At 65.3% G+C, this 24532-nt stretch overlaps 1 protein-coding gene across 4 annotated transcripts; it reads left to right on the forward strand.

Annotated features, from left to right (window-relative positions):
• The first annotated feature begins 881 nt into the window (after positions 1-881).
• OLFML2B (olfactomedin like 2B) lies at positions 882-21635 on the forward strand. Of its 4 annotated transcripts, none has more exons than XM_054712164.1 (8): positions 882-1402; positions 3913-4176; positions 5478-5585; positions 10784-10966; positions 15065-15296; positions 16461-16958; positions 19962-20138; positions 20527-21635. In XM_054712164.1, the coding sequence occupies exons 1-8, from the start codon at positions 1232-1234 to the stop codon at positions 21126-21128; spliced, it is 2235 nt and encodes a 744-aa protein (XP_054568139.1). In that variant the 5' UTR covers positions 882-1231; the 3' UTR covers positions 21129-21635. The 4 variants fall into 4 exon arrangements, with proteins under 4 accessions (XP_054568139.1, XP_054568140.1, XP_054568141.1 ...); XM_054712165.1 differs by having other exon boundaries at positions 15068-15296; XM_054712166.1 differs by having other exon boundaries at positions 15071-15296.
• The last annotated feature ends 2897 nt before the right edge of the window (positions 21636-24532 follow it).

The raw sequence follows: 24532 nt of genomic DNA on the forward strand, positions 1-24532 counted from the left end.
TATTGGTTAAAGTCCAATCCCAGGAACTCCTTTATAAGAGCTAGCTCAGATGGCAACCTAGCATGTCGACTTGTACTTCAACAGCACTCACCACTTAATTGAATCGAAAACTGTATTTTACAGATGTTTACCCCCCTCCAGTTTCACAAAAGATTTGATAGCTTACATGGGGTGAGTGTGGGAGGGGGGTAATGACATCTCCATAAGCCCAGACACCCAGCTCTTGGGTTATTCATTCTGTCAACTGTGATCACTTATTTGAAATGAAGTCTCCTTCGCGTAGGTTAACACAAAAGCGGCAGGTGTTGTAATTTCTCCAGGACGCGTAGTCACACCTGTCACCTCTGAAAGTGTCTATTCCGTGCGCCGGTGCGGGGTCCCCGGAGGCTGCTGAGGATCGCGGTGCTGACAGGGCCGCCTGGTGCCGGAAGCCCCGAGACGTCCGGGAGGACCAGGCTGCTCCCTTCCCACAACCGTCCGGGCAGGAGCTCCCCCGGGGGCCAGTGTCCGGGCCCCCCGCCTGCAGCGGGAGTTCAGCGCTGTTCCCCGGGCAGCGTCCTGGGCGGAGCGCACCGGCCTCCCGGCAGCGGTGGGAGCGAGGCCCCCCTCCCGCCTCGGTGGGTGCAGGGGGCTCCCAGCTGGAGAGCGGCTCGCGGGCATTTCTCTGCTTCTTCATCTGCGGTCAGATGAAGGGCAGGGGCCCCCTCGCGACGCCACCCCACCCGGGGCGAAGGCCGGAGCCCAGGGGCGGGTCAGGGCGCCGGCTCCTCGGCCCCCTCCTTCCCCTCCGTTCCCCCTCCTCCTCCGCTGTCACTGGCTGCACCTCCGCGGCCTGCACAATAGAGGCTCCGCCCTCCCTCGGCGCGCTCCTCGCCCGGTCCGCTCCCCGCAGTCGGGCCGGTCCCTGCGCCCCAGGTTCCCGGCAGCCCGCGCTGGGCGACCTCGGGCTCCCCGCTGCTGCCCGGTGCTCCGCCCGTGGCTGCCGGACCCCCTCCTCCCGCCTGAGGACGCCGGGTCACCTCCCCCTTCCCTGCGCCCAGGGCTGCTCGCACCCATCCGGACGGAGATGACCGGGGTCCCGGGGGCGCCTCGGCCACGCGCGCTCGCCTGCACCCGGCCGGGGAAGGCGCTCTGAGCCCCGCCTCAGACTCCAGCCCCGTCACCCTCTCGCGCAGTCGCTGCCGGACCCCATCCCCAGCCGATCGGGCCGAGCCCCCCTCGCCTCGCCCTCATGGCCCGGCCTCTGCTGCTGGCGCTCTGGCTGGCTCTGGGAGTGGCCGCCAGCGTGGTCGGTGTGGCCCCCGCAGGAACCAGCGAGCCCCCTACCGCGCCGCCGGCGGCCCCCACGGAGGCCGAGACCCTGCAGAGCGAGGCAGACAACCAGGAGAACGTCCTGTCTCAGGTAGGCGCCTGCCTGCCCCGCCCGGTGGGCCAAGGCCAGGAGGGCACCTGTCTCGCATGGCGGAATGTTTCCTTAGGGGAGGACAGGGGTCCTCCGCTCGAAGTCGGGGTCTTCCAGGCGATGGGACCAGGAGGAGAGGAGGGGAAGAATGGAGACCCGGGGCTCAGGGTCGGGAGGAGACCCCTGGTCTGCAGGCTGTTTGTGGGAACCGGAATGTGACACGGCGCGTGTTGGGCAGAGGCGGATGGCGGGACCCCTGGGAGATGTCTCCCACAGGAGCGAGAGGCCCGGAGGAGACGGGGTGAATGTGGGCAGTAAAGGACTGTCCTTGTTTTAGGGCTCAATCCTCACACCCTGTTCCCAGTTTTCAGCTAAAGACCATCAGGCTCTATGGTTAGAAGTGGGGGGAGAGGAGGGGGACAGGGCCGGGTGCCGAGTCTCAGCCAGACCCTCCCCTCTCGGGGCTCTCAGGCTGTGTATTCCATGGCCTGTGGCAGTGGCGGCCGAGCCGCTCGCTGCCCGCACTCCACAGCCCGCACTGGGCTCTCAGGGCCCCTGGCCTTCCCTCAACAATTACGCTAACGCATGCCCGTACCCACCACGCCTCGCTCGGACCCGACATTGAAAAGATGGAAGCGCCTGACATCGGGGTCCTGTGGGGCCATGGGCAAAGCTTCCTGAGAGCCGAGCCTCTGGAGCAGTGGTTCTCCACCTTCCTAACGCCGCGGCCCTTCCATACAGCTCCTCATGGTGTGGTGACCCCAACTTCCTAAGGCCGCGGCCCTTCCATACAGCTCCTCATGGTGTGGTGACCCCAACTTCCTAAGGCCGCGGCCCTTCCATACAGCTCCTCGTGGTGTGGTGACCCCACTTCCTAACACCGCGGCCCTTCCATACAACTCCTCATGGTGTGGTGACCCCACTTCCTAACGCCGCGGCCCTTCCATACAACTCCTCATGGTGTGGTGACCCCGACCTTCCTAACGCCGCGGCCCTTCCATACAGCTCCTCATGGTGTGGTGACCCCAACTTCCTAACGCCGCGGCCCTTCCATACAGCTCCTCGTGGTGTGGTGACCCCACTTCCTAACGCCGCGGCCCTTCCATACAGCTCCTCATGGTGTGGTGACCCCCAGCCATAAAATTGTTTTTGTTGCTACTTCATAACTGTAATTTTGCTACTGTTATGAATCGTAATGTAAATACCTGTGTTTCCGATGGTCTTAGGCTACCCTGCTAGCGGTTCTCAACCTGTGAAGTAGCAAGGAAAGTATTTTTATGGTTGGGGTCACCACACCATGAGGAGCTGTATGGAAGGGCCGCGGCGTTAGGAAGGTTGGGGTCACCACACCATGAGGAGCTGTATGGAAGGGCCGCGGTGTTAGGAAGTGGGGTCACCACACCACGAGGAGCTGTATGGAGGGCCGCGGCGTTAGGAAGTTGGGGTCACCACACCATGAGGAGCTGTATGGAAGGGCTGCGGGGTCTCCGTGCGGGTCAGGGAGGGCGCGGAGCCGAGCTTCAGAGGGCAGGAGGCAGTTGGCGGTCAGCCCAGCCGCACCCGTCACCTTGAACTACGACGCCGTCGTCCGCTGCGTTTGATAACAGCCTGAAAAAAATGAGTGTGAGAAGAAACCCAGACTCGCAAGGAAAACATGACCAGCCTGTTCCCCAGCCAGCAGCCAGCCAGGCTCCCCCACAAGCTCCTGGCCTGCCAGCCGGTCACGGACCGGACAAAAGGAGCCCCTCTCGGTGCCCAGAAAGGGAGGCTGGTGCGGGGGTGCAGGGCCTGCTGGAGAGCAGCTGGGAGAAGCCTGTCCCCCAGCAGGGGGGCCCCAGAAGCTGCCCTGCGAGAGCCGGCAGGCTGAGGAGATGGCCCGCCTCCTAGGAGCAGAGAGGCTGCCAGACCGCTGAGCTTTGCCTGGACTCTGGGTCTAGAAGCCGCTCTAGGAGCCAACTCAATCCTCAAACTGAGTAATCCTTACCGGCTTCTCCACCCAGTTCCCTTTCTCCAAACCTCACCCATGCGCCGAGGCCCAGCTCAAACACCCCCTCGGAGTCTTCCTGCTGCGCTGTGGGCTGTGGCCCAGGGCGAGCTCACCCCCTGCTGGGCGCTGGGCACGGGGCACGGGGCACTGGGTGCGCCCTCTCCCTCTGCACTCCGCCCGGCGCGGTCCCGGGAGCGGAGGGGGTAAGTGGCGACGGGAAGGAGCATCTTCAGGTCCGAGTGTGGGCAGCCAGTCCAGCAGGCCGCCTCCTTTCCTTCTTCCCTCTAAACCTGGGCTCCCGCTGGGCAGGCCTGCTGGGAGGGTGCTGGGGCTCGTTGGTCTTTCCTTAAAATGATGAAAGGCCGAGGCCCCCGAGAACACACAGCTTCCTCGGACAAGAGCCTCAAGAAACGGCACGGTCAGCAGGTGGTCTTGCGACGACGGTGGGGCGGTCAGGTGTCTGAGGTCTCTGGCTCGGGGGCCTGTGTCCACGCGCGCTGCCATCCTCTCTCTGTCTGTCCAGTTGCTGGGCGACTATGACAAGGTCAAGGCTGTGTCCGAGGGCTCCGACTGCCAGTGCAAATGCGTCGTGAGACCCCTGGGCCACGAGGCCTGCAGGAGGGTCAACGCCGGGGCCTCCAGGAAGGAGGACGTCTACACCGTGGAGACCATCACCTCCGGCTCGTCCTGCAAGTGCGCCTGCGTCGCGCCACCCTCCGCCCTCAACCCCTGCGAGGGGGACTTCCGGCTCCAGAAGCTCCGGGAGGCCGACAGCCGCGACTTGAAGGTGGGGCCCGGTGGGCGATGCCATGGGTGAGGGTGCCTGCGGGACCTCCGAGCCTCACCAGCCTGGGGACCGCAGGCCTTTGAGTCAGGGACCTGCTCCAGCCTTCACACAGCGGGTGCCTTTCAGCCCCGACGTCCCAGGGAGCTGGTGAGAGCCACGTCCGCCATCTTGCCAATGGAGCCGGGCGGCCGCCGTGGGGGCAGCTGCCAGGCCCCGCAGCCTAAAGAACGTGGCCCGCAGGCCCACCTGGGCGGCCCCGTCCGGCTCCCGGCCGCGTGCGCGGCGGGAGGAGTCAGACGACGGTCCGTCATCGCTCGGCACCACTTGCATCATCGACTCAGGCCGCCCACTTGCCTGGCCGAGTCCCCGGAACGCGCAGTGGGCACGCCTTCCCTGTGGGTTGGTCCGAGGCTGGTGACGGCCATGGAGTGAGTGGGCACAGCGTGGGCACGTCTGCGCCGGTGACTGCCCGGAACGTGCCGTGGGTGCTCATCGGTGCCCGTTAGGCAGAGAGGTGTTTAAGAGGCAGTGAGTGACCCCGACTCAGTCACACCCCTCGGGGCTGAAGCTCTGCCCTGAAGCTCGTTTCTGAACCAAAGGCACCGCCCGGCTATAGGATGGGGTGCTGGGGCCCCTGGAACGGGCGGCAGAACTTCCTACCAGGAATCGAAACACCCTCACAGCACAGAACCGACCCCTCCGTGGCCTTGCCCAGGGGTCGCTGCCGGGGCCTCGTCAGGAGGCTGCGGCGCAGCACCTGCCTTCTTCCCGCGCCTGCCCCCCAAGCCTGGGATGTGCCAGGCCCTGGGCCTCCTTCCCCAGGGCCTCTGGGCTGGCAGGAAGGGCAGCCCTGGAGGACCTGAGAATCCGGCGCCCGTGCCAGCTTCCACCTCAGAGTTGGGTCATGAGGCTCTTTCACGCCAGGGTCAGTGCTCTCAGTGAGAAGAAAACACGCTGCCTCCAGGGCCCTCAGCAGGCCAGGGGGTGCCCCAGGGCAGTGTGCCAGGGGCGCATGCACAGGGCCTGAGGCTCAAGCCACCCCGCTGGGTGTCCACAGACCACCCCCCCCCCCCAGGCAGATGCTGTGCTGACAGACAGGACTGACAGCCTAGGAAGAAAGACAGACGATAGAGATTCAACAGGGTCCCAGCAGGCGGGTACACTCACCCATGGCGTCTGCCTGCATGGCTGCCAAGACAAATGCCACCTCTGAGGCCACCTCTCAGTCCCTGGGGCTTCCCTGCTGGGCTCACCCTGTTGGCCTAGAGCCTTGGCCCGAGACTAACCGCCCTGTTCCGCAGCTCGCCACCATCATAGACATGCTGGAGGGCGCGTTCTACGGCCTGGACCTCCTGAAGCTGCATTCGGTCACCACCAAGCTGGTGGGGCGAGTGGACAAACTGGAGGAGGTAAGGAGCATCCTGGGTCTCCACGTCTTTCTCCTGAGCAAGCCCGAAGTGTATCCAACTTCCCAGTGTTTCGACAGCGGGCACATCGCTGGTGGCCAGAGAGCCAGCGAGCTCATACAATCACTTCTTCATGCAGAACCATGTGCCCATGTGGTAGGTCCCCCTAACGTGGACAGTCATCGCAGGGGCCTGCGCTCCAGCGCACCAGGGTCCCGGTCTCACCAGCACCTGGCCCGTCAGCCGTCTGCTTGGGGAGCAGCTGGCCTCGGCAGCTGGCGGCTCCGCCCAGGCCGGCTGCCATCTCTCAGCTGTGGTCAGAGGGACGGGGCCTCGTCCTGCCTGTGCGACAGTCTGAACACCCGCCGCTCCGGGGATGGAGACAGCTGCCAGTGGGGTGGCTGTCCTGTCCCTGCCCACCTGGTCCTCGATGGGTCCTGGGTCCTGGGGGGCTTGGAGTGGGGAGAGCAGGCTGAGCCCTCCCCCGGGGTCCAGGGGCCCCACACTGGCTCCCGTCACTCCCACAAGGAAGCCTGCTCCCTTCACTCAGGCCCTACCCGCTCCCGGAGGGGGCTCGGGTCCCCACCCTCTCCCTGCCCCGAGGGCCCCTCCCTCCGCCTCGCCCACAGCTGCCAAGCTGCAGCCTCATCGTTGTCCTGCCCAGGCCTGGGAGAAGGCGGGTGTCACCACCCCTGCTTTCCCAACGGCACCACCCCGGTCTCTAAAGAGCCCTCCTGCACACCCGCCTGTCCCTGCTGTGCCCACGCACCTTCCCCAGGTCCCAGCGCCTTTGGCTTAGTCTTAGCCAGGCACACACGCCCGTCCCGCGCTGGACGAGGTCAGACAGGCTCCACCAGCCCTGGACCCCAAGGCCACCACATCCAGTCCCCCAGTCCCCCTTGCCCGGCAACCCTGCCTCATTCTCACACTCCCCCCTCCGAGGGGGTCTGTGCACAGGCCCCGTGTCCGTCTGGCAGTGCCCCGTGCTGCCCAGCACCTGGCCCCTGTTCTGGGCACCCCGCCCTGCCCCCTGCTGGGCCTCCCCCGAGGCTCGGGACAGACTTCCCAGGCCTCCAGGCCCATGGCCTTGCCAGCCCGTCGGCCCTCCTTCCCTTGCACACTGCTCTGCCCAGGGACCCTCGCAGGGACCGGGGGAACGGTCGTCCCGCCAGATAGGCCCCCTCCCACCACAGCGCCGCGGGGCCCGTGAGCCCAGCCGCACACACCGTACTCGTCACGGTCGCAGCTGTGCCAGGGAAGAGCCCGAGGAGGAGGTCATGGGGTCCTCCCTTCTGCCAGGTGGCACCGAGAGGGCCTGGTGTGGGGGCCTTCCCAGCGCCCCTGAGAAGTGCCCCACATAGGCCTGGGGAGGAGGGGACTGAGCCAGGGAGGAGGCCAGGGCAAGGGTGCCTGGGGGCGGCTGGTGGGTGATGCCACTCCAGCCTGGCATTTATTTAGGTGGTGGACGGGCTCTGCCGTTCCCGTGAGGGGTGACCTCCGCCGCCCTCTGGGCTCTGGGGGCCGGGCTGCCTCCAGCCTGCTCTGTGTGAACCCAGAGACGGCTCCTCGCCGGACCAAGGGACACCGAGGACTACAAATCAGTGCCGGGGCCTCCAGGGGCCCAGCGACCCAAGATGGGGGCCCGCCAGCACACGGCAACACTGCCTCAGGCTGCCAGGATTGTGGGCCTTGTGTGGTAACGAGGCGACTGAGGCCATGCCACTGGGTGCCCAGTGGAGCCCTGGGTCCTGTGGGCAGGAAAGGGACACACCTCGGTGCCCCCAGGATGCACTGTGGGAGGGTCAGCACCGGCCTTGGCCACGTCACCTGAGAATCGTCTCCATATCGCTGATTCTATTTTATTCACCAGTTTATTTTGTTCGTTAGATTTCTTGCTCATTTATTTTGATTTTTAGATTCAGTTGTTGGTAAATATGTATTTATTGCCATTTTATTGTTCATATATTTTATCTTCTTCCTCTTCTTAAAGAATACCCTTCAGCATTTCATATAATACTGGTTTGGTGGTGATGAACTCCTTTAGCTTTTTCTTATCTGTGAAGCTCTTTATCTGACCTTCAATTCTGAATGTCAGCTTTGCTGGGTAGAGTAATCTTGGTTGTAGGTTCTTGCTATTCATCACTTTGACTATTTCTTGCCACTCCTGTCTGGCCTGCATAGTTTCTGTTGAGAAATCAGCTGACAATCAGATGGGTACTCCCTTGTAGGTAACTAACTGTATTTCTCTTGCTGCTTTTAATATTCTCTCTTTGTCTTTTGCCCTTGGCATTTTAATTATGATGTGTCTTGGTGTGGGCCTTTTTTGGGTTCCTCTTGTTTGGGACTCTCTGTGCTTCCTGGACTTGTAAGTCTATTTCTTTCACCAGGTGGGGGAATTTTTCTGTCATTTTTTCCTTCAAATAGGTTTTCAATATCTTGCTCTCTCTCTCCTTCTGACACCCCCATAATGGACATGTTGGTATGCTTGAAGTTGTCCCAGAGGCTCCTTACACTACCTTCATATTTTTTTATTCTTTTTTCTTTTTGCTCTTCTGTTTGGGTGTTTTTTGCTTCCTCATATTCCACATCGTTGATTTGATTCTCAGAATCCTCTACTCTACTGTTGAATCCCTGTAAATTATTATTTATTTCAGTTGGTGTAGGCTTCATTGCTGACTGGTCCTTTTTCATGTCTTTGACTTTTTCACTAAGAGCCTTGAAAGTCTCATAAAGATCCATGAGTAACCTTTTAACCGTGGTTTTGAACTCTATCCAAAAGTTTGCTCTCTTCCATTTCTTTCATTTGTGGCATGTTTTGTTGTCTCCCCATTTTGGCTGCTTCCTTGTGTTTGTTTCCGTGTATTAGGTAGAGCTGCTATGTCTCCTGGAATTGGCAGAGTGGCCTTGTGTAGTCAGGTGTCCTGTAGGGCCCAGTGGCTCAGCCTCCCAGTCACCTGAGCTGGACACTCTAGGTGCATCCCTGTATGGGCTGTGTGCACCCCTGTGTGGGCTGTGTGCACAGTCTTGTTGTAATTGAGCCTTGAATGCTATTGGCATCACTGGGAGGAATTGACCTCCAGGCCAATTGGCTGTGAGGACCAGCTGCGACTACAGTGGGAAAATGCTGCTGTGCAGGAGACACCTCTATGGAGCAGGACTTGCTTCAGTGGGGCTTTGGTGCTCACTGAGTCTGCCCCTTGAGTGGTCACTTACAGATGTGTGGAGTTGTAATTGGCTATGGTTGAAGCTGTCCACCAGATGCACTGGCTGTAGGCCTCCAGGGAGGTGCAAAGTCAGCCACTGCCTGGGGGCCACCCTGCAGGAACTACTGGTGTTGGGCGTGGAGGTGCCCAGGTGAAGCCCAGCTGTGAAGCAAGACAGGCTCCTACTCGTGCAGGGTCTTGGGCCTCTTGTTGAGAGGCATGGGCACACTGACACCAGCTGCTGCTTAAGAGGTTTTCGCCAAGTCTGAAGCCTGAGCCAGGACAGGCCATTCATATGCAAAAGCCACTGCAAACAGGTTCGGGGGCTGCAAATTGGATGGGGCAGGGTCTCTGGGAATCACCAGGATGGAGCAAACAGATACTGCCCCTGCCAGTCAGCCCTGCAGCCAGAGAGGTCCCAGCACAGCAACAATGACCTCTGTGAGCCCCTCCATCTGGGAGAAAGCTACCCCAAGTTCCTACCCTGATGCCAGACAGTCCAGCCCCCCAAAGCCACTGCTCTGTGCCAGAGCTCAGAGCAAGTGGGACCTTGTAAGTTCATGCATGGGCCCTTTAAGAGGAACACCTGGAACCCCAGCAGCCTCCTTGTTACTGATCCCCAACCCCCTCTGGCTTGTACAGCCCAAAGTGGTGGGGACTTCTCTTCCCAGCTCTGGGAGCCTGGGCTGGGGTCTGGTGTGGGGCTGGGCCTCCGCAGAGACAGTCTCCCTCCTGATTAAAAGAATGCCACGTGGGTGCTGGTCCAGCCAGTTCCGTGCCTCCTGCCAGTCTCAGTGCTTTCTTTAGTCTTCCAGTTGTAGGACTTCCATTCAGCCAGATTTCAGGCAGTTCTGAATGCTGGTTGTTCTGTATTTTAGTTGTAATTTTGACGTGGTTGTGGAGGCGGCAAGTACAGGCATTTACCTACGCCACCATCTTGGTTCTTCCTCTGACACTTGTTTTAAAAGATCCTCAGGCAAATCACCTCCTCGCTTGGGGCCTCCTTGTCCTCATCTTGCAACGAAAGGTTAGGCTTGAGCTGTGGGGTCCAGGCCAGCTCTGACCTCTATGAAAGCTCACAGCCACTCAGTGTGCCCACTCCATGAACTCGCTGACTCCCCGTGCCAGCCACAGGGAAACTGCCAGGACTTTCTCACTCACACGCGGATGCTGGCCTGGCCACACATTTCCTCTGGGACCCGCTCTCCTCGTGGTGGCCCTTGGCCGCCCCGACCCTGTCAGGAGTGACCCCCCCAGTGAGATGGCTCACCGGGGCCTGAAGCAAAACCTCTTTCTCACGGGCTCTTGTCCGCACGGTGAGTTCCGTGCAGTCAGAGAGGCCGCCCCGGGGACCCCGGGCCCTGCCATGCCGTGCGGCCGGCCCTGCAGGAGCCCGCCAGGTGTCTGTGGCCTCGCCCTGAGCGCCTGGCTTCCCTCGAGGACATGGACGCATGGCCAGGCCGCCGCGCCTGTGTGTCAGAGAAGGACAGGAAGCAAATCTGGCTCCACCTCCCCTGCTGGCTGCCTCCCGCACACGGCCTAGGAGAACAGAGCACTGGGCAGTTCAGAGGCTCGTGGGAACCTTAGAAGGGGCCAGAGTGGGACAAAGTGGGCCTCAGTGCCGCTCACAGCTCTCAACTGAGAGGAGAAAGGGCACCTGGGAGCCTGCCCACAGCTGCCCGTGACTCAGACCCGCGGCACCACCCCTGGGGAGTGCCCTGCTGCCTGGTCCATGCCCCTCCTGGGACCTGGGATGAGGGACCTAGGGCCTGGGATGTGGGGCCTGGGATTGGGACCTGGGATGTGGGATCTGGGACCTGAGACCCCAGACCTGGGACCTGGCAGTTCCTCAGCACAGGGCTGGACACACTCAGGGCCCAGCGGCTTCTCGGCCAGTGTGCAGCCTGCCTGCCAGGTCTGTGCTCTGAGCAGGTGGCAGCCGCCTCCTGCTTGTCTTCAGCTCAGTAATGAACCCTCTTTTTAAATGTTTTCTCTCAGGAAGTTTCTAAAAACCTCACCAAGGAAAACGAGCAAATCAAAGAGGACGCGGAAGGAATCCGCGCGGAGACGAACAAGCGAGGAGGCAGGGAGAACTCCCGGGCCGCGGCAGCCAGGCTCCCGGAGGCGGAGGGGGGCTCGGCCCTGCAGAGGGACGCGGCAGCCGCCTACGCCCACCCCGAGGTACCATCCTCCCCCAGCAAGAGCGCCTGGCAGGTGCACCGAGCTGATCCCTCCTGTCCGTCCCTCGGCACCTCTGAGGCTCGGGGTGGGCTGAGCCATTGACTCAGCACTGAGGCCCGGGGGGGGGGGGGGGGGCGCGGGGCCGTGTTGGATGCACACGGGCCGGGCAGGTGAGGAGACGGAGCCAGGAGAGCTCCCAGGCGCCCTGGCTCGGCGGGAAGTGTCCCAGCGCGCCGTCACCGCGGGAAATGGACACTGGCTGATGCAATTTGATCGATTTGATCGATGCCTAACGACCCTCTTGCTACAAAGTTCCTCCCATTTGCTCCGGCTCCCGTGGCTGTGCCACGTGTATGTGCTGGGCGACACGTGGTGCCGTTCAGCGTGCCGGCTGTCCCCTGAGGGTGACCGGGAAGCAGCGTTAATCCGGAGCTCACCTGAGAGCAGAGGGCAGCGGGTGACGAGTGCAGACGCCACCAGGGGCCAGGCCGCGGCGGGAGGCAGCGTGACAGCCGCCTCACATGCATTTCTGGGGCCCCCAGCAGCCAGGCGGGGCGTGGGGGCGGGCCTGCGGCTGCTGTCACCTGGGAGGGCTGCGGCCTTGTCCACGGGGCACCGCTGCCTGGGCGTTCACCCCGGGCCTGGGACGTGCAGGCAGCGCAGCTCGTGGAGGGGTGCCGGGCGGGCAGTGCCGCGGTTTGGGGAACTGGGCTCCGAGGGCAGGACAGCAGGCAGCTTAGCCCTGCGGACAGCATGGCGCCTGCACCCGGCCCAGCACGTGACCAGAACCAAACCAGTTCCAGACCAGAGAACGGGGTGAGGAGGGCCTCTACTCCTGGCTGCGCCCACGATGACTGCTCTGAGGCTTTGGGGAAATCACACCCCTTCAAACACACACACACACACACACACCCCACGTCGGGGCGTCCCACGTGCTGCCGGGCAGTGCCCAGGCTGCCTGCTGGGCCGCTGCAGCAGGTCTGAGCTCGAAGCTCCCGGGCAGACGTTTGGGCTGGAAGAGAACCTGGGGGCACCTCCGAGGCCCTGGGCTCCCTGCCCGCTGCCCAGTGCGGGCTGCTGCTGCCCCTGGCCCTGCCCCGGCGGCCGGGCTGAGCTCGCCGCGGTCTCGATGACGCACCGTGTGGTGTGCTGTGGTGTGGTGTGGTGTGCTGTGGTGTGGTGTGGTGTGGTGTGGTGTGAACCAGCTCAGGTTTCCTGAGGGCAGACTCCTTCCTGGCTCAGCAGAGGCCTGTGCCCTCCGAGGCCCCGTCGTCACACTGCAGTCAGCACAGTCCACCCGGCCCGGCTGCAGGGACAGAGCCAGGGCCAGCGAGGGGCCCACTGGGCTCGTCCTCTCTCACCCGCCCCTTCCACGAGCCCAGCGGAGGGACCGAGGCACTCTCAGGTTCTTGTAGACGATTCTCGGCTTCTCAGAACGGTGGGCGTGGGCGGCAGTCGGGAGACCTCTCGCCAGGAAGGTCGTGGCCTGGAGGTGGTGAGGGCTCTGGGCGCGGGCGGGAGAGGGGACAGCCAGACGCCAGGAATTGAAATCACATGCAGAGTCTTGGATTAACGGAACGAGGGAGCCACTGCGGCCCGAGAGCCTGTGCCAGGAATGCGGGGAAATGACACACTTTCTGGCTGGGCCAGTGCGAGGCCCTGCTCTTCCCCGTGGCTCCCAGAAGGCGCCCAGCCCTGCCCGTCCCTCAGAGCCTGGAACTAAAGCCAGCCCCTGAGGTTTGCCCCGGGGCGACGGCGGCTTTTGACATGCAGAGAGCACCGGGGCCAGCGATACAGGGGGCACCGGGCCCATTGATACAGGGGGTGCAGGGCCCAGTGATACAGGGGGCACAGGGCCCATCGATACAGGGGGCACAGGGCCCATCGATACAGGGGGCACCAGGCCCAGTGATACAGGGGGTACAGGGCCCAGTGATACAGGGGGTACAGGGCCCAGCAATACAGGGGGCACCGGGCCCAATGATACAGGGGGTACCGGGCCCATCGATACAGGGGGCACCGGGCCCATCGATACAGGGGGCACCGGGCCCAGCGATAAGGGGGCACCGGGCCCAATGATACAGGGGGTACCGGGCCCAGCGATACAGGGGTACAGGACCCAATGATACAGGGGGCACCGGGCCCATCGATACAGGGGGCACCGGGCCCAGCGATACAGGGGGCACCGGGCCCAGCGATACAGGGGGCACCGGGCCCAGCGATTCAGGGGGTACCGGGCCCAGCGATTCAGGGGGTACAGGGCCCAGCGATTCAGGGGGTACCGGGCCCAGCGATTCTGGGGGTACAGGGCCCAGCGATACAGGGGGTACAGGGCCCAGCGATTCAGGGGTACCGGGCCCAGCGATTCTGGGGGTACAGGGCCCAGCGATTCAGGGGGTACCGGGCCCAGCGATTCAGGGGGTACCGGGCCCAGCGATTCTGGGGGTACAGGGCCCAGCGATTCAGGGGGTACCGGGCCCAGCGATTCTGGGGGTACAGGGCCCAGCGATACAGGGGGTACAGGGCCCAGCGATACAGGGGGCACCGGGCCCAGCGATACAGGGGTACAGGGCCCAGCGATACAGGGGGCACCGGGCCCAGTGATACAGCGATAGCCCTTGCACCTCTGGTCCTGACTGCCAGGTCACCTCAACAGCCAGAAACAGGAAGTGGGGGTGGCAGGAGCGGTGCGGGTCCTCTCAGGCCCCCGCCAGGGACCCCTGCCTCCCAGCGCTGGGTCTCCGCTTCATGCCAGCAGCCAGGGTGCGTGTCTGTGGCTGGGAGGGTCAGCAGAGAGGCCAGCTCTGTTTCCAGGTGGCTCTGCTCTTGGTGATTTCACCGCCGCCCAGCCTGACGGGCCCCGGGGCACGTGCCCGCCGCCTCCTCCCGGGAGGGGCCTTTTGGGGCTTCGGTGGATGAGAGCAGGGCTGGGACGCACCCCCGAGGTGCCCACCACCTCCCGGATGGGCCACTGCCCTCAGGAGCTGGAGCCCTGGGGGGCCCTGATTTTGACGCACTGGCCCCAGGCCCTGCTCAGAAGCCTGTGTGCCTTCTCCTCACCCGCAGAGGGCGATGCCCGTCCCGTCCTCGGAGGAGCCACGGGTGTGGAGACAGGAGCCCTGGCTCTGAGACGAAGGCGGAGTCTGTCCTTGCTGTTGCCTGGGCTCCAGTGCTGCCCCACCTGACCTGCCGCGGTGCCCTGAGCCTGACGGGTGGCCTGGCCGCGGTGCCCTGAGCCTGACGGGTGGCCTGGCCGCGGTGCCCTGAGCCTGACGGGTGGCCTGGCCGCGGTGCCCTGAGCCTGACGGGTGGCCTGGCCGCGGTGCCCTGAGCCTGAGCCTGACGGGTGGCCTGGCCGCGGTGCCCTGAGCCTGACGGGTGGCCTGGCCGCGGTGCCCTGATCCTGACGGGTGGCCTGGCCGCGGTGCCCTGAGCCTGACCGGTGGCCTGGCCGCGGTGCCCTGAGCCTGACCGGTGGCCTGGCCGCGGTGCCCCTGAGCCTGACGGGTGGCCTGGCCGCGGTGCCCTGAGCCTGAGCCTGACGGGTGGCCTGGCCGCGGTGCCCTGAGCCTGAGCCTGACGGGTGGCCTGGCCGTGGTGCCCTGAGCCTGACGGGTGGCCTGGCCGTGGTGCCCTGAGCCTGACGGGTGGCCTGGCCGTGGTGCCCCTGAGCCTGACGGGTGGCCTGGCCGTGGTGCCCTGAGCCTGACGGGTGGCCTGGCCGTGGTGCCCCTGAGCCTGACGGGTGGCCTGGCCGCTGTGCCCCCTGAGCCTGACGGGTGGCCTGGCCGCGGTGCCCCCTGAGCCTGACGGGTGGCCTGGCCGTGGTGCCCTGAGCCTGACGGGTGGCCTGGCCGCGGTGCCCTGAGCCTGACGGGTGGCCTGGCCGCGGTGCCCTGAGCCTGACGGGTGGCCTGGCCGCGGTGCCCTGAGCCTGACGGGTGGCCTGGCCGTGGTGCCCTGAGCCTGACGGGTGGCCTGGCCGCGGTGCCCTGAGCCTGACGGGTGGCCTGGCCGTGGTGCCCTGAGCCTGACGGGAGGCCTGGCCGCGGTGCCCTGAGCCTGACCGGTGGCCTGGCCGCCCTCTGTCTCTCTGAGGAGCAGTATGAGGAGAAGTTCCTGCGGGAGGAGACCGTGTCCCAGCACGTCAACTCCATCGAGCTCCTGCAGACGCAGCCACTGGCTCCACCCGAGCGGGCGCGGCCACAGCAGCCGGTCCAGAGGCAGGTGTCCCTGCGGGGCCGGCCGGCCTCCACGCCTGCCGTCATCCGGGGCATCACCTACTACAAAGCCCAGGACCCCGAGGACGAGAACGACATAGAAGAGCAGCGTGAGTGGGGCCAGCGGGCCGGGCCGGGCCGGCAGTCTGGGCTGCGCCGTCTGAGCCGCCTGTCCCGAGAAGCCGTGTCCTCCTGGGCGTTCAGAGACCACGTGGCATGAGGAGTCGCTCTCCTGCCTGCCCCTTCCCGGGCCTGGCCTCCTGCCGGACACGCGGCACTCACGCCCCTGACTCCCAGAAGCCCTGGCTGCCCTGGTCTCCTGCTTCCTGAGCTCTGGGCGCCTCCTCCCCCCCCCTCCCCATACCCCGAAGGGCCCAGTCCGGCTCGTCCCCAGCCCTGCTCACCCTGTTGCCGTCATAACCCTTTGGCCGTTTTTAACTGCTGTCTTTTTATCGTTGATGGGGGAGGCGTGGCGTCTTTGGGAACAAGAGCCTTGTCAGTCACGTGCGCTGCGAGGCCGTCTTGCCGCCTGCGGCCCGCACCTTGGGTGCCCTGATGAGCAGAGGTTCACCAGCTCACCCACTAGTCCTGTGGGCCACACCTCTAGTCCCTAGGAAATCTGCCTCCCACGTTCCTTCTCCACTCACACCCTGCGCACTCGCCCTTCACTCAGGATCACGGCTGAAGTCCACACGCAGCACCCAAGCCCCCCACCGGCTCCCACGTCCCTCTGCCCTCCTCCTGCTGCCCCACCTCGAACCCTCCTCTGTCCGCATCAGCCTCCCAGGCATGTTCTGGCCCCAGGGCCTTTGCACGGCTGCTGTTTCCCCCAGAGCACTCTTCCCTGCGGCTGCTCGGCTCCCTCGTGTCCTCAGGCCTCTGCTCATCTCCCTTCCAGCGAGAGGTGCTGACCACTGTACCCATCACCCAGGTCCCTGCCCCCGCCCCCGGACCCTCCGCGCCCACCAGCTTCTCTCCGTACACTGCCATGTGCACCACCCATGGCTACTGTCAGTGTGTCCCCCACTAGGTGGCTGTGGGGGGCAAGGACCTTCCTCTGCTCACTGTTGTCTGTGCCATAAACACGGGACGCGTGGACGGATGGGTCCGGCAGGGCCTTCGCCCCGTGCCCCCCGCCTCCTCTAAGAGCCCATCCCTGACTCGGTGCGCCATTCGGGGGAAGAAACCCTCTTACCAACCCGCCAGGCCATCTGCTCTTGGTCCTGCCCGCCCTGCCCATTCTCCCGAGTCACGTGAGCCTGTTTGCTCCCCAGAGGACCCGTTTTCCAGCGGGGACAGCGGAGTGGACTTGCTGATTGAGGATCAGCTGCTGAGGCACAACAGCCTGCTGCCCACCGAGCCCCGCAGGCCGGCAGCCGCCCGTCACGGCACTGCTGCAACCGCTGACGTGGGCCCCGCGGCCACCGCCCTGTCCTCCCCATGGCCTCAGGCCTCCCCCACGGCCCCCCATGTCCCTGCTGCCTCCTCCGAGCCAGTCCCCACCCCACGGCCAGCCACTGTCCCTCCAGCCCCCCGGGGGGAGGCGCTCCTCCCACCTCCCACTCGGGCCCCAGCCACCACCGTGGCCCCCACGGCCACCCCCCCCCCTCCGGCCCCAGCTTCCCTGCCACTGGCTCCTGGGAACACACACTCGTCCGCAGTGCCCCCCACCACGGTCGGGACAGACGCCCTGGGGAAGGCCGCCCCTGCCGAGGGCACCGCCGCCAGCCCCAGCCCGCACCCCGAGGAGGACGACATCCGGAACGTCATAGGTGAGTGCGCTTCCGCCTGCCTGGTCGTCCGCTCAGGCTGACCTCGCAGCGTGGGGGCGGGGGTGGGGCTGAGCCACAGAGAGCGGGCCTGTGCCGAGCCCGTGGCTGCGCCCAGCTTCACCCCCGGGCCACGGACCACAGGGCCGCCCTTGGTCAAGTGCACGGAGCCAGTGGGGCCACGGCCTGGCTCCGCAGGTCTGCAGACATGCGCCCGCGCTGCCTGCCCTGGCGTGTGGGGCAGTGGGTCTCGGGGCCGGAGGAGTTCGCTGAGGCCCACAGGTGAGGCCTCCAGGTGACGGGCGGGCACGGTGCGCCAGGGGTTGGCTTCCTTTTCGTCTTCCTGCCGTGGGGGGGGGGGGGGGGGGGTGCCTGTAGCTGGGCTGTCCCCGCATGGACGGTGGGCGCTGTGTCCTGCTCGACTTCTGCAGGGTGCCGGATCTGAGGGGGCCCATGGCCACCCGGCCGGGCAGCTCGCCGTGCCCCGGGCAGTCCCTGAGCCCAGCGCCCGCAGTCCCTTCGGCCATGGCAGTGAGCGTGCCGGGCCCTTCTCCACCGGGTCACCCTGAGGGGGTGGGACAGTTTGCCAGGAAACAGGAACCGGCCCCTGGGCCTCCGCTGAGGGTGGGGCCCCTCCCCTCGCCGCTGTCTCCGCCACCCGCCGGCCTGCCCCCCCGGGCCTCTGCCCGCCCTCCCTGGGTGTTGCCACTAGTGGGTTTTCTGGTGTGACCCCAACACGCCTGCGGGTCCTGGGGCTCCGCTCCGCCAGCAGGTGGGCTGAGAGCTGAGGCCCGACCGGAGGCCCCTGGTGTCCCGGCGCCAGGGCCGCGGTGAGCGGAGGGAGGGGGACCTTCTCCCTGTTGTCAGCACCCTGTTCGAGCAGAGGGACGGCGTGAAGGGCCGCTCCTGACCGCTTCGTGCATCTCGTGTTCCTTTAACCCGAGGGGCGGGCGCTGTGCGGGCGCAGCGTTCCTGCAGGTCTGGTTTCCGGAGTCACCGCTCGCTGCCCGTCGCTGTCACCTGGTGTGGGTGACATGCGCTTTCCAGAACCTTCTCTGCAGCCCCGAGCTTGTGCCTGGCTGTATCGACCACCCGGGCTGCGGGCCCAGTGCCTCTCACGTGGCCGCCATCTGGCGGAAGTGGCTCGGCCCCTGGCTGCTGCGTGACGGTGGCTTGCTGGGTGACGAGGGTGGCGGCTGTGATCTGGGGCTCAGACGTGTGGCGACTTTGAAAGGAACCTCCCATCCCACGGTGTCCAGATCCGATGCCGTGACCCCTCAAAGGCCGACCCTCATCCTCAGGGAAACTGAAACTCGAGAAATTCCAGAACAAGCGCGTCAGAACCGACGCCGGTGGTTTAACAGCGTCAGTGGGAGCCCGGCTCCGGGCGGGCAGAGGCCCTGGGACGGGCGGCGCCTCGGAAGGCACTCCCCGCCGCAGGCCGGGGCTGCGTGAGCGATGCCGGGGGAAGCGGCTGTGCACGCGGCCCGGGGGTTGGCAGCTCCGGGGTCGGCGGGCCCGGTGGGAGGAGCAGGGCAGTCGGCATGACAACAGCAGGTGGCCTGGGTCTCGACGAGGCCGGGAAACACCATGATCATGATCCGGGGGAGAAGGCCTCCCCACCAAGCACCAACCTGGGGAGGGACCCTGCTGGGCACCCAGACTAGAAAGGCCCTAGTTGATGCCCAAGTCCTCTGCCCAGCAGCTCCCCTGCCCCGGGCTCCCCTGGACACCTGCACGGCCCCTCGAGCCAGGCTTTGCCCTCCCTGGGGGGGGCTCACCCCAGGGCCCAGGACACCCGGCTTCCCCGCCGACCGCTGGGCCCGGCGTCGGGAGGGAGGGGTTTCCCACCGAATGTCCATTTTGTTGTCGAGCAGATGAGCTGGTTGGGGTGAGGCTTCGGCGGATGGTTCTGCTGATGGTCTCACGGGAACCGGGTCCCGCCCCACTGTCCGGCCAGGGCCTGAGCCCCTCCAGCGGCCTGCACCCTGCCGACGGCCCCCCACTGCGGGTCCGCCAGGAACAACCACCGTCCGCTTGCAGCGCCTGGCTGCCCCTCCTGACGGCGGGGCTCCTTCCTGGACCACTGACGGGGAGCAGAGCCACAGAACAGACTGGGCCAGCTTGGAAACGGGGGGCCTGGAACTGTGAGGACCTGGGGCTGGATGTCAGGGAGCAGCTGTCCCGCCCACGTGCCCACCTGGCCCGGCCTGACGGCAGCGCGGTGGCTGTGGTCTGGCTGCGGGGCTGGCAGCGTCGGACACTGGCTCCCCGCTGCCTTCCCGTCGGCTCAGAACCACGGGTGCAGCACGACGAGCGTGTGCCCTCGTCACGTGTGCCCTCTGTCATCACGCGTGGTCTTGGACATTCAAGCTTTTCAGGCTTTCACTCGGCCCAGAGCCAGCATGGCCCCGTGCTGTGGGGCCTCCACTGGGCCCGCGCGGGGCGTGGCTGAGCTGCTGGCCATTGAGGCAGACGGACCTCGGCAGGAGCCCAGCCCTGAGCAGGCCGCTGCCACGCCCCGTGCAGAGGGCACAGGCATGAGGGCCCGGAGGGCTGGTCTCTGGGCCCCAAACAGCCGGGCCGAGCCTCTGGGGCAGCTCAGGGGCTGTGGACAGTGCTCCGGCCACCACAGCGTCCTCGCTCGGGGCCCCGTCCTGCTGTCCTGTCCTCACCGAGCCCCAGGCCTGTGCTGCGGGCGGGGGGGGGGGGGGGGGAGAGGGGGCTGCCGAGATGCAGGGTGTGCCTGTAAGAGGAGCACCCAGCGCCGTGGGAGAGGCTGTGGCATCGGGAAAGGACACGGCTGAGGGGAGAAGGCGGAGGCAGGGGCCGCGAGCGCTGGGGACGGCGGCCCAGGAGGCACGGGCGCAGCAGAGCCTGGGCGGAGCGAGGCAGAGAGCGTCGGGGCTGGGGACTCGGGTCTGAGCCGGCCCGGAGTCCAGACTCCAGGAGGAACTAGCCAAAGGCTTGGGGGCTTTCTGCCCTCACCCGACCCCTCTCCCTCAGGAAGGTGCAAGGACACGCTGTCCACCATCACGGGGCCCACCACCCAGAACACGTACGGGCGGAACGAAGGGGCCTGGATGAAGGACCCGCTGGCCAGCGACGAGCGGATCTACGTGACCGACTCCTCCTACGGCAGCACCCTGGTGGAGTTCAGGAACCTGGAGAACTTCCGGCAGGGTGCGTGCTGGGCCCCGCGCTCTCCCTCTGTCCCCGCGGCAGTCACGGCCGGCCTGGGTGTGGCCGTGGACGAGAAGGGGCCTTCTCCCCGCACCTCCCCCACGGCCTCAGATCTCACTCGGCCCTCCCTCACGCCCCGGACGGGCAGCCTGGAGTCAGGACCTCCTTTCCCGCGGCCCTGAGAGCTCGCCACCACGCTCCCCCGGGAGGGCACCTGGGTTCCGGGAGCAGCACGGTGAGGCGAGTGGCCGCAGCCATTTCTACGGGACAGATGAGGCTGCTGGGCCGTGACCTGTAGGGGGGGGGGGGAGCCACGACAAACCGGGGTGCAGACCCCTCGCTCGTCCCTGCACCCTGGGCGTCGCATCTGAGCCCCTTGTCCCCGCAGGCCGCTGGAGTAACTCGTACAAGCTGCCCTACAGCTGGGTGGGCACCGGCCACGTGGTGTACGGGGGCGCCTTCTACTACAGCCGCGCCTTCACCCGCAACCTCATCAAGTACGACCTGCGCCGCCGCTACGTGGCCGCCTGGGCCATGCTGCACGACGTGGCCTACGAGGAGGCCACGCCCTGGAGCTGGCAGGGCCACTCGGACGTGGACTTCGCCGTGGACGAGAACGGGCTGTGGCTCATCTACCCTGCCCTGGACGAAGAGGGCTTCAGCCAGGAGGTGATTGTGCTGAGCAAGCTCAACGCCGCGGACCTGAGCACGCGGAAGGAGACCACGTGGCGCACCGGGCTCCGTCGGAACCTGTACGGCAACTGCTTCGTCATCTGCGGGGTGCTGTACGCCGTGGACAGCCACAACCAGCGCAACGCCAACATCTCCTACGCCTTCGACACCCACACCAACACGCAGATCGTGCCGCGGCTGCTGTTTGAGAACGAGTATTCTTACACCACCCAGGTCGACTACAACCCCAAGGACCGGCTGCTCTACGCCTGGGACAATGGCCACCAGGTTACCTACCGCGTCATCTTCGCCTACTGACCCCCGGCCGGAGCAGACGTGCCCGGCCACTGCACCTTGTGTGTGCATGTGCACGTGTGTGTGCATTGCACGTTTGTGTGTACGCGTGTGTGCACAGTGTGTGCGTGTGTGTGTGAATGGGTGTGCATGTACATGTGTGCACGTGTGTGTGTGCAGATGGGTAAGTGCTGTTCAAAAAATACGTGTTATTTTGTACATGTAAAGTGACAGTTTGGTCTATTTTTTTATATGGGTTGTAGATCGACCCATGCGTGTGTGCTGGCTCATCCTCCACAGTTTATATTTTTGTGCAAATGAACTTCTCCTTGGGCCAGTGACCACCTTCCTTCGAGCCTCTGCCCCTCTGGCTCCCGCGTCTCGATGGTGAGGCCTCCACGTGGGTCTTGTGGCCGGGGCGCCCGCAGCGGGAGCGAGGGAGGCAGGAAGGTGCCACGGGGCGGGAACAGGTACCTGCTGGAGAAGTTTCAAAAAACCCAGAAAATGCTTTTTTAAATAAAGAAGAACTTAAAATGACCCCGGTGCGTTTCTGTTCAGCGCTGATGTCTGTCCGGGGCTGGGCCCTCACAGGGAGGCGCACCCACGCCGTGGGAGTCTGTTCTTCCCGTCCGTGCCCTGCGCGGGGCGGGGCGGGGAGTGCGGCGGGGCTGGTGCTTGTGTTGCAATGCTGAGCGGTGGGGCCTGGTCCCTGCACTCCCTGGAGCTCGCCATCAGTCACTCACTCACTGTCGGTGAGTCCCCGAGTCCCCTCCTCGCCCCACAGTCCCGCTCAGCCAGGCTTTCCTCCCTCTTCCCCTGGGAGGGGGCTGGTCTGAGACCAGAGGTCCGCTGCCCGCAGGCATGCCCCACCCGCCAGGCACACAGACAGATGGAAGGGCCCCTGAGGCTATGGGAGGGCCCGGCATCGCGTCCCCAGTCCCCCGGCCCCGCTCCATGCGTTGCGCACAGACCTCGGTGGCCCCCCACGACACCGTCCTCGAGCAGCCCTGAGAAGGTGCCATTTTAAGTTTGGTTGTACGTGACTCGGTAATGGGTGCAATGTCTCTGCCCATGCCGGTGCCGGGAAGCTGAGGCCGGGTGTGCCGCCGTGGCAGGACAGGGCTGTCCTGTCCCTGTGCTCTCTGGTCCGCTCCATACTGTTCGCGTTCCTTTTCTCCGAGCGGCCATCGGCGTAGCACAGTCTGTGCGGTGCTTGTCGCCCAGCTCTGCGGGATGCCCTGTGTTCCTCCGGAAGCTGCGTCTGGACGCACGGCCAGGCCGCCAGGCCGCACACCCCCCCCCAGAAGGTGGCACAGCGATCTGACCTGGGCGGGGGGAGGCTAGGCGGGGGCAGAGCAAGGCCCTGGGGGCTGTTTTCCATGTGACCTGGCTGAGCTCTGGCTGGAGGCTGGGCACCAGGAGAGCCTGGCAGTGCTGGGGAGCTCGAGGGCAGCAACAGCCGCAGGGCCAGGGCCAGGGCCAGGCCGGAAAGCTGCTGGGGTGGCGGCAGGCGAGGCTGGGCTGGAGGGAGCAGGAGGTCCGCCTGCTGCCTCGGATCTGGTCCCACCCTCCAGCCTCCCTTCCCCACCGGAGCAGAGCCAGAGGCGGGAGGGTGCACTCCTGTCTCCCGGTCAGAGGTCAGAGGCCACTGGGAGGGAGTTGTAAGGATACAGCCATGCCTCTGGGGGCGGGGCTGCACCGTCCCCTCTGGAACTCAAGCTGCCCCTATGCCCCTCACCCTGCATGTGCCCATGGCCGCTCGCTGTGCCAGGAGCCCCGTGCTCTCCGAGCCGAGCACCCGCAGCTCGCCCTCCTGTGTCCCACAGGCCCGCGTGTCTGCCGCCTCCCGTCAGGGTGCGTGGAAGTGATTCCTGTGCGGGGGCTGAGGACCGAGGTGTCCTGGCTGCGCCTCCCAGGGGCTCTGCAGACACACCACCCTCGGCTGAGGAGGCACTTGGGCTGCTCAAAGCCCGTCTCAGCCAGAGCGGTGCCTTGAGCTGCAGAGGTTCCTGGGCACCCCCCTTCCGCGGGGGCTCCCGGCCACCGGCTCCCGGAGCCCTTCCCTGAGGCCTCGCCCGCCCACCCCGGGAAGGCCGCCCGGGCCGCCGCCTCTCACCCCCTGCTCCTGTGTGCGGCCAGCCCGGACCACGTTCCCACAGGACACCACGGGGGAAACGGGGGAGCACCCTGCGCGGCTAGACACGCGGCAGCCGTGAGGGTCCTCGCTGTGGGCCTTGCGGTGGGCCCCGCCTCGACTCTCAGAAAGCCGCTCTGATGGGAGTGCTGACTGCAGAATTGGGGGCTGTGCCTGATACCCCACCGTCCTGTGCCCTCTGCCTGCTGTGCCCGCTGGTCTGCTGTGCAGATGGCATGTCCCGAGCACGTGGTAATGGTCACGCCCGGTCAGGAGCCCCAGGGACTCGGAGCTGGGGGGTCTCTGGTTTTGTCTGCAAGGCTCTTCCCAGCAAAGGAATGCTGTCCCAGCGGGAAGCCCCCAGGGCAGCCCCCAGAACCAGAGCTGGTGCAGGGCTGGGTCAGGGGAGGGGGCTTCCTCTGTGAGCCCTGCCCATTGAGAGGGACGAGAGGGACGAGGGGACGGAAGGACCGCCCCATGCAGGCGCTGTCCCGCCTCCTCGGAGGGCGGCCCTGCTGAGGAGCTGTGGCCCTGCCCCCAGCCCCGCACTGGCTCCCCCCTGCTGCTTTGGGTCACAGCTCCTCCTGCACCCCCTTCTCCGCCCACTCGGACCTCCCTCTCCCCTTTGCACTTCTCTCCCCACTTCTCTCACCCTCTCTCCCCATGTTTTCCCCACTTTTCCAGAGACCAGAGGCTTGGGAGCAAATCTCCTCTTGTTCCCGGGCAGGACACCCCACCCCCTCCTCCTCTTTCCCTCTTTCCCCTCCCCCTTCCCTCTTCTTCCAAGAAAATGCCATTTCACAGAAAGTTCCATATTCACAGCCACTGTTATTTTTAAGCATTTCCCCACTTCTGACATCATCTCCACCAGCAAGTCCAGTCCTCACGCCCCGCCCACCTCTGCCTGCCCCGCCCACCTCTGCCTGCCCCGCCCTCCTCTGCCCTCCCCATACCTCCTCTGCCCCACCCCCTAGTCCAGCTCTTTGCTGCCCTGACTCTGAGGACTCACACACAGCTTTCTGGTTCCCTGCTCCGCCTTCACCTCTAGGGCCGTGTTGCTCTGTGAACCTTGGAGCACGAGCTAGGTCTTGGCCTCCAAAGACTTAGCGCCTCGGTTTTGGAGCTTTCCCGCACACAGCAATCACCTGGGGAGGTGCTGACAGGCCCATGGCCAGGCCACACTCCTCCAAGGAACTCGGAATGTGGGGGTGGGAGCCAGGCAGCAGCATTTTTAAAGAGACCCTCCCCCAGTGACTCCAGCTTGCAGCAACGTTCGGGAAGCACGAACACAGTG

This window comes from Eptesicus fuscus, chromosome 22, assembly GCF_027574615.1.
Source record: "Eptesicus fuscus isolate TK198812 chromosome 22, DD_ASM_mEF_20220401, whole genome shotgun sequence".
In the NCBI taxonomy this organism is placed as follows: Eukaryota; Metazoa; Chordata; class Mammalia; order Chiroptera; family Vespertilionidae; genus Eptesicus; species Eptesicus fuscus.

What these genes read in the sequence shown, in the direction of transcription:
- OLFML2B (XM_054712164.1), top strand. Translation starts at nt 1,232, where the DNA reads ATGGCCCGGCCTCTGCTGCTGGCGCTCTGGCTGGCTCTGGGAGTGGCC. An exon ending in AGGAGAACGTCCTGTCTCAG is followed by an intron (nt 1,403 to 3,912) that starts GTAGGCGCCTGC and finishes CTGTCTGTCCAG; the next exon opens with TTGCTGGGCGACTATGACAA. An exon ending in CCGACAGCCGCGACTTGAAG is followed by an intron (nt 4,177 to 5,477) that starts GTGGGGCCCGGT and finishes CCTGTTCCGCAG; the next exon opens with CTCGCCACCATCATAGACAT.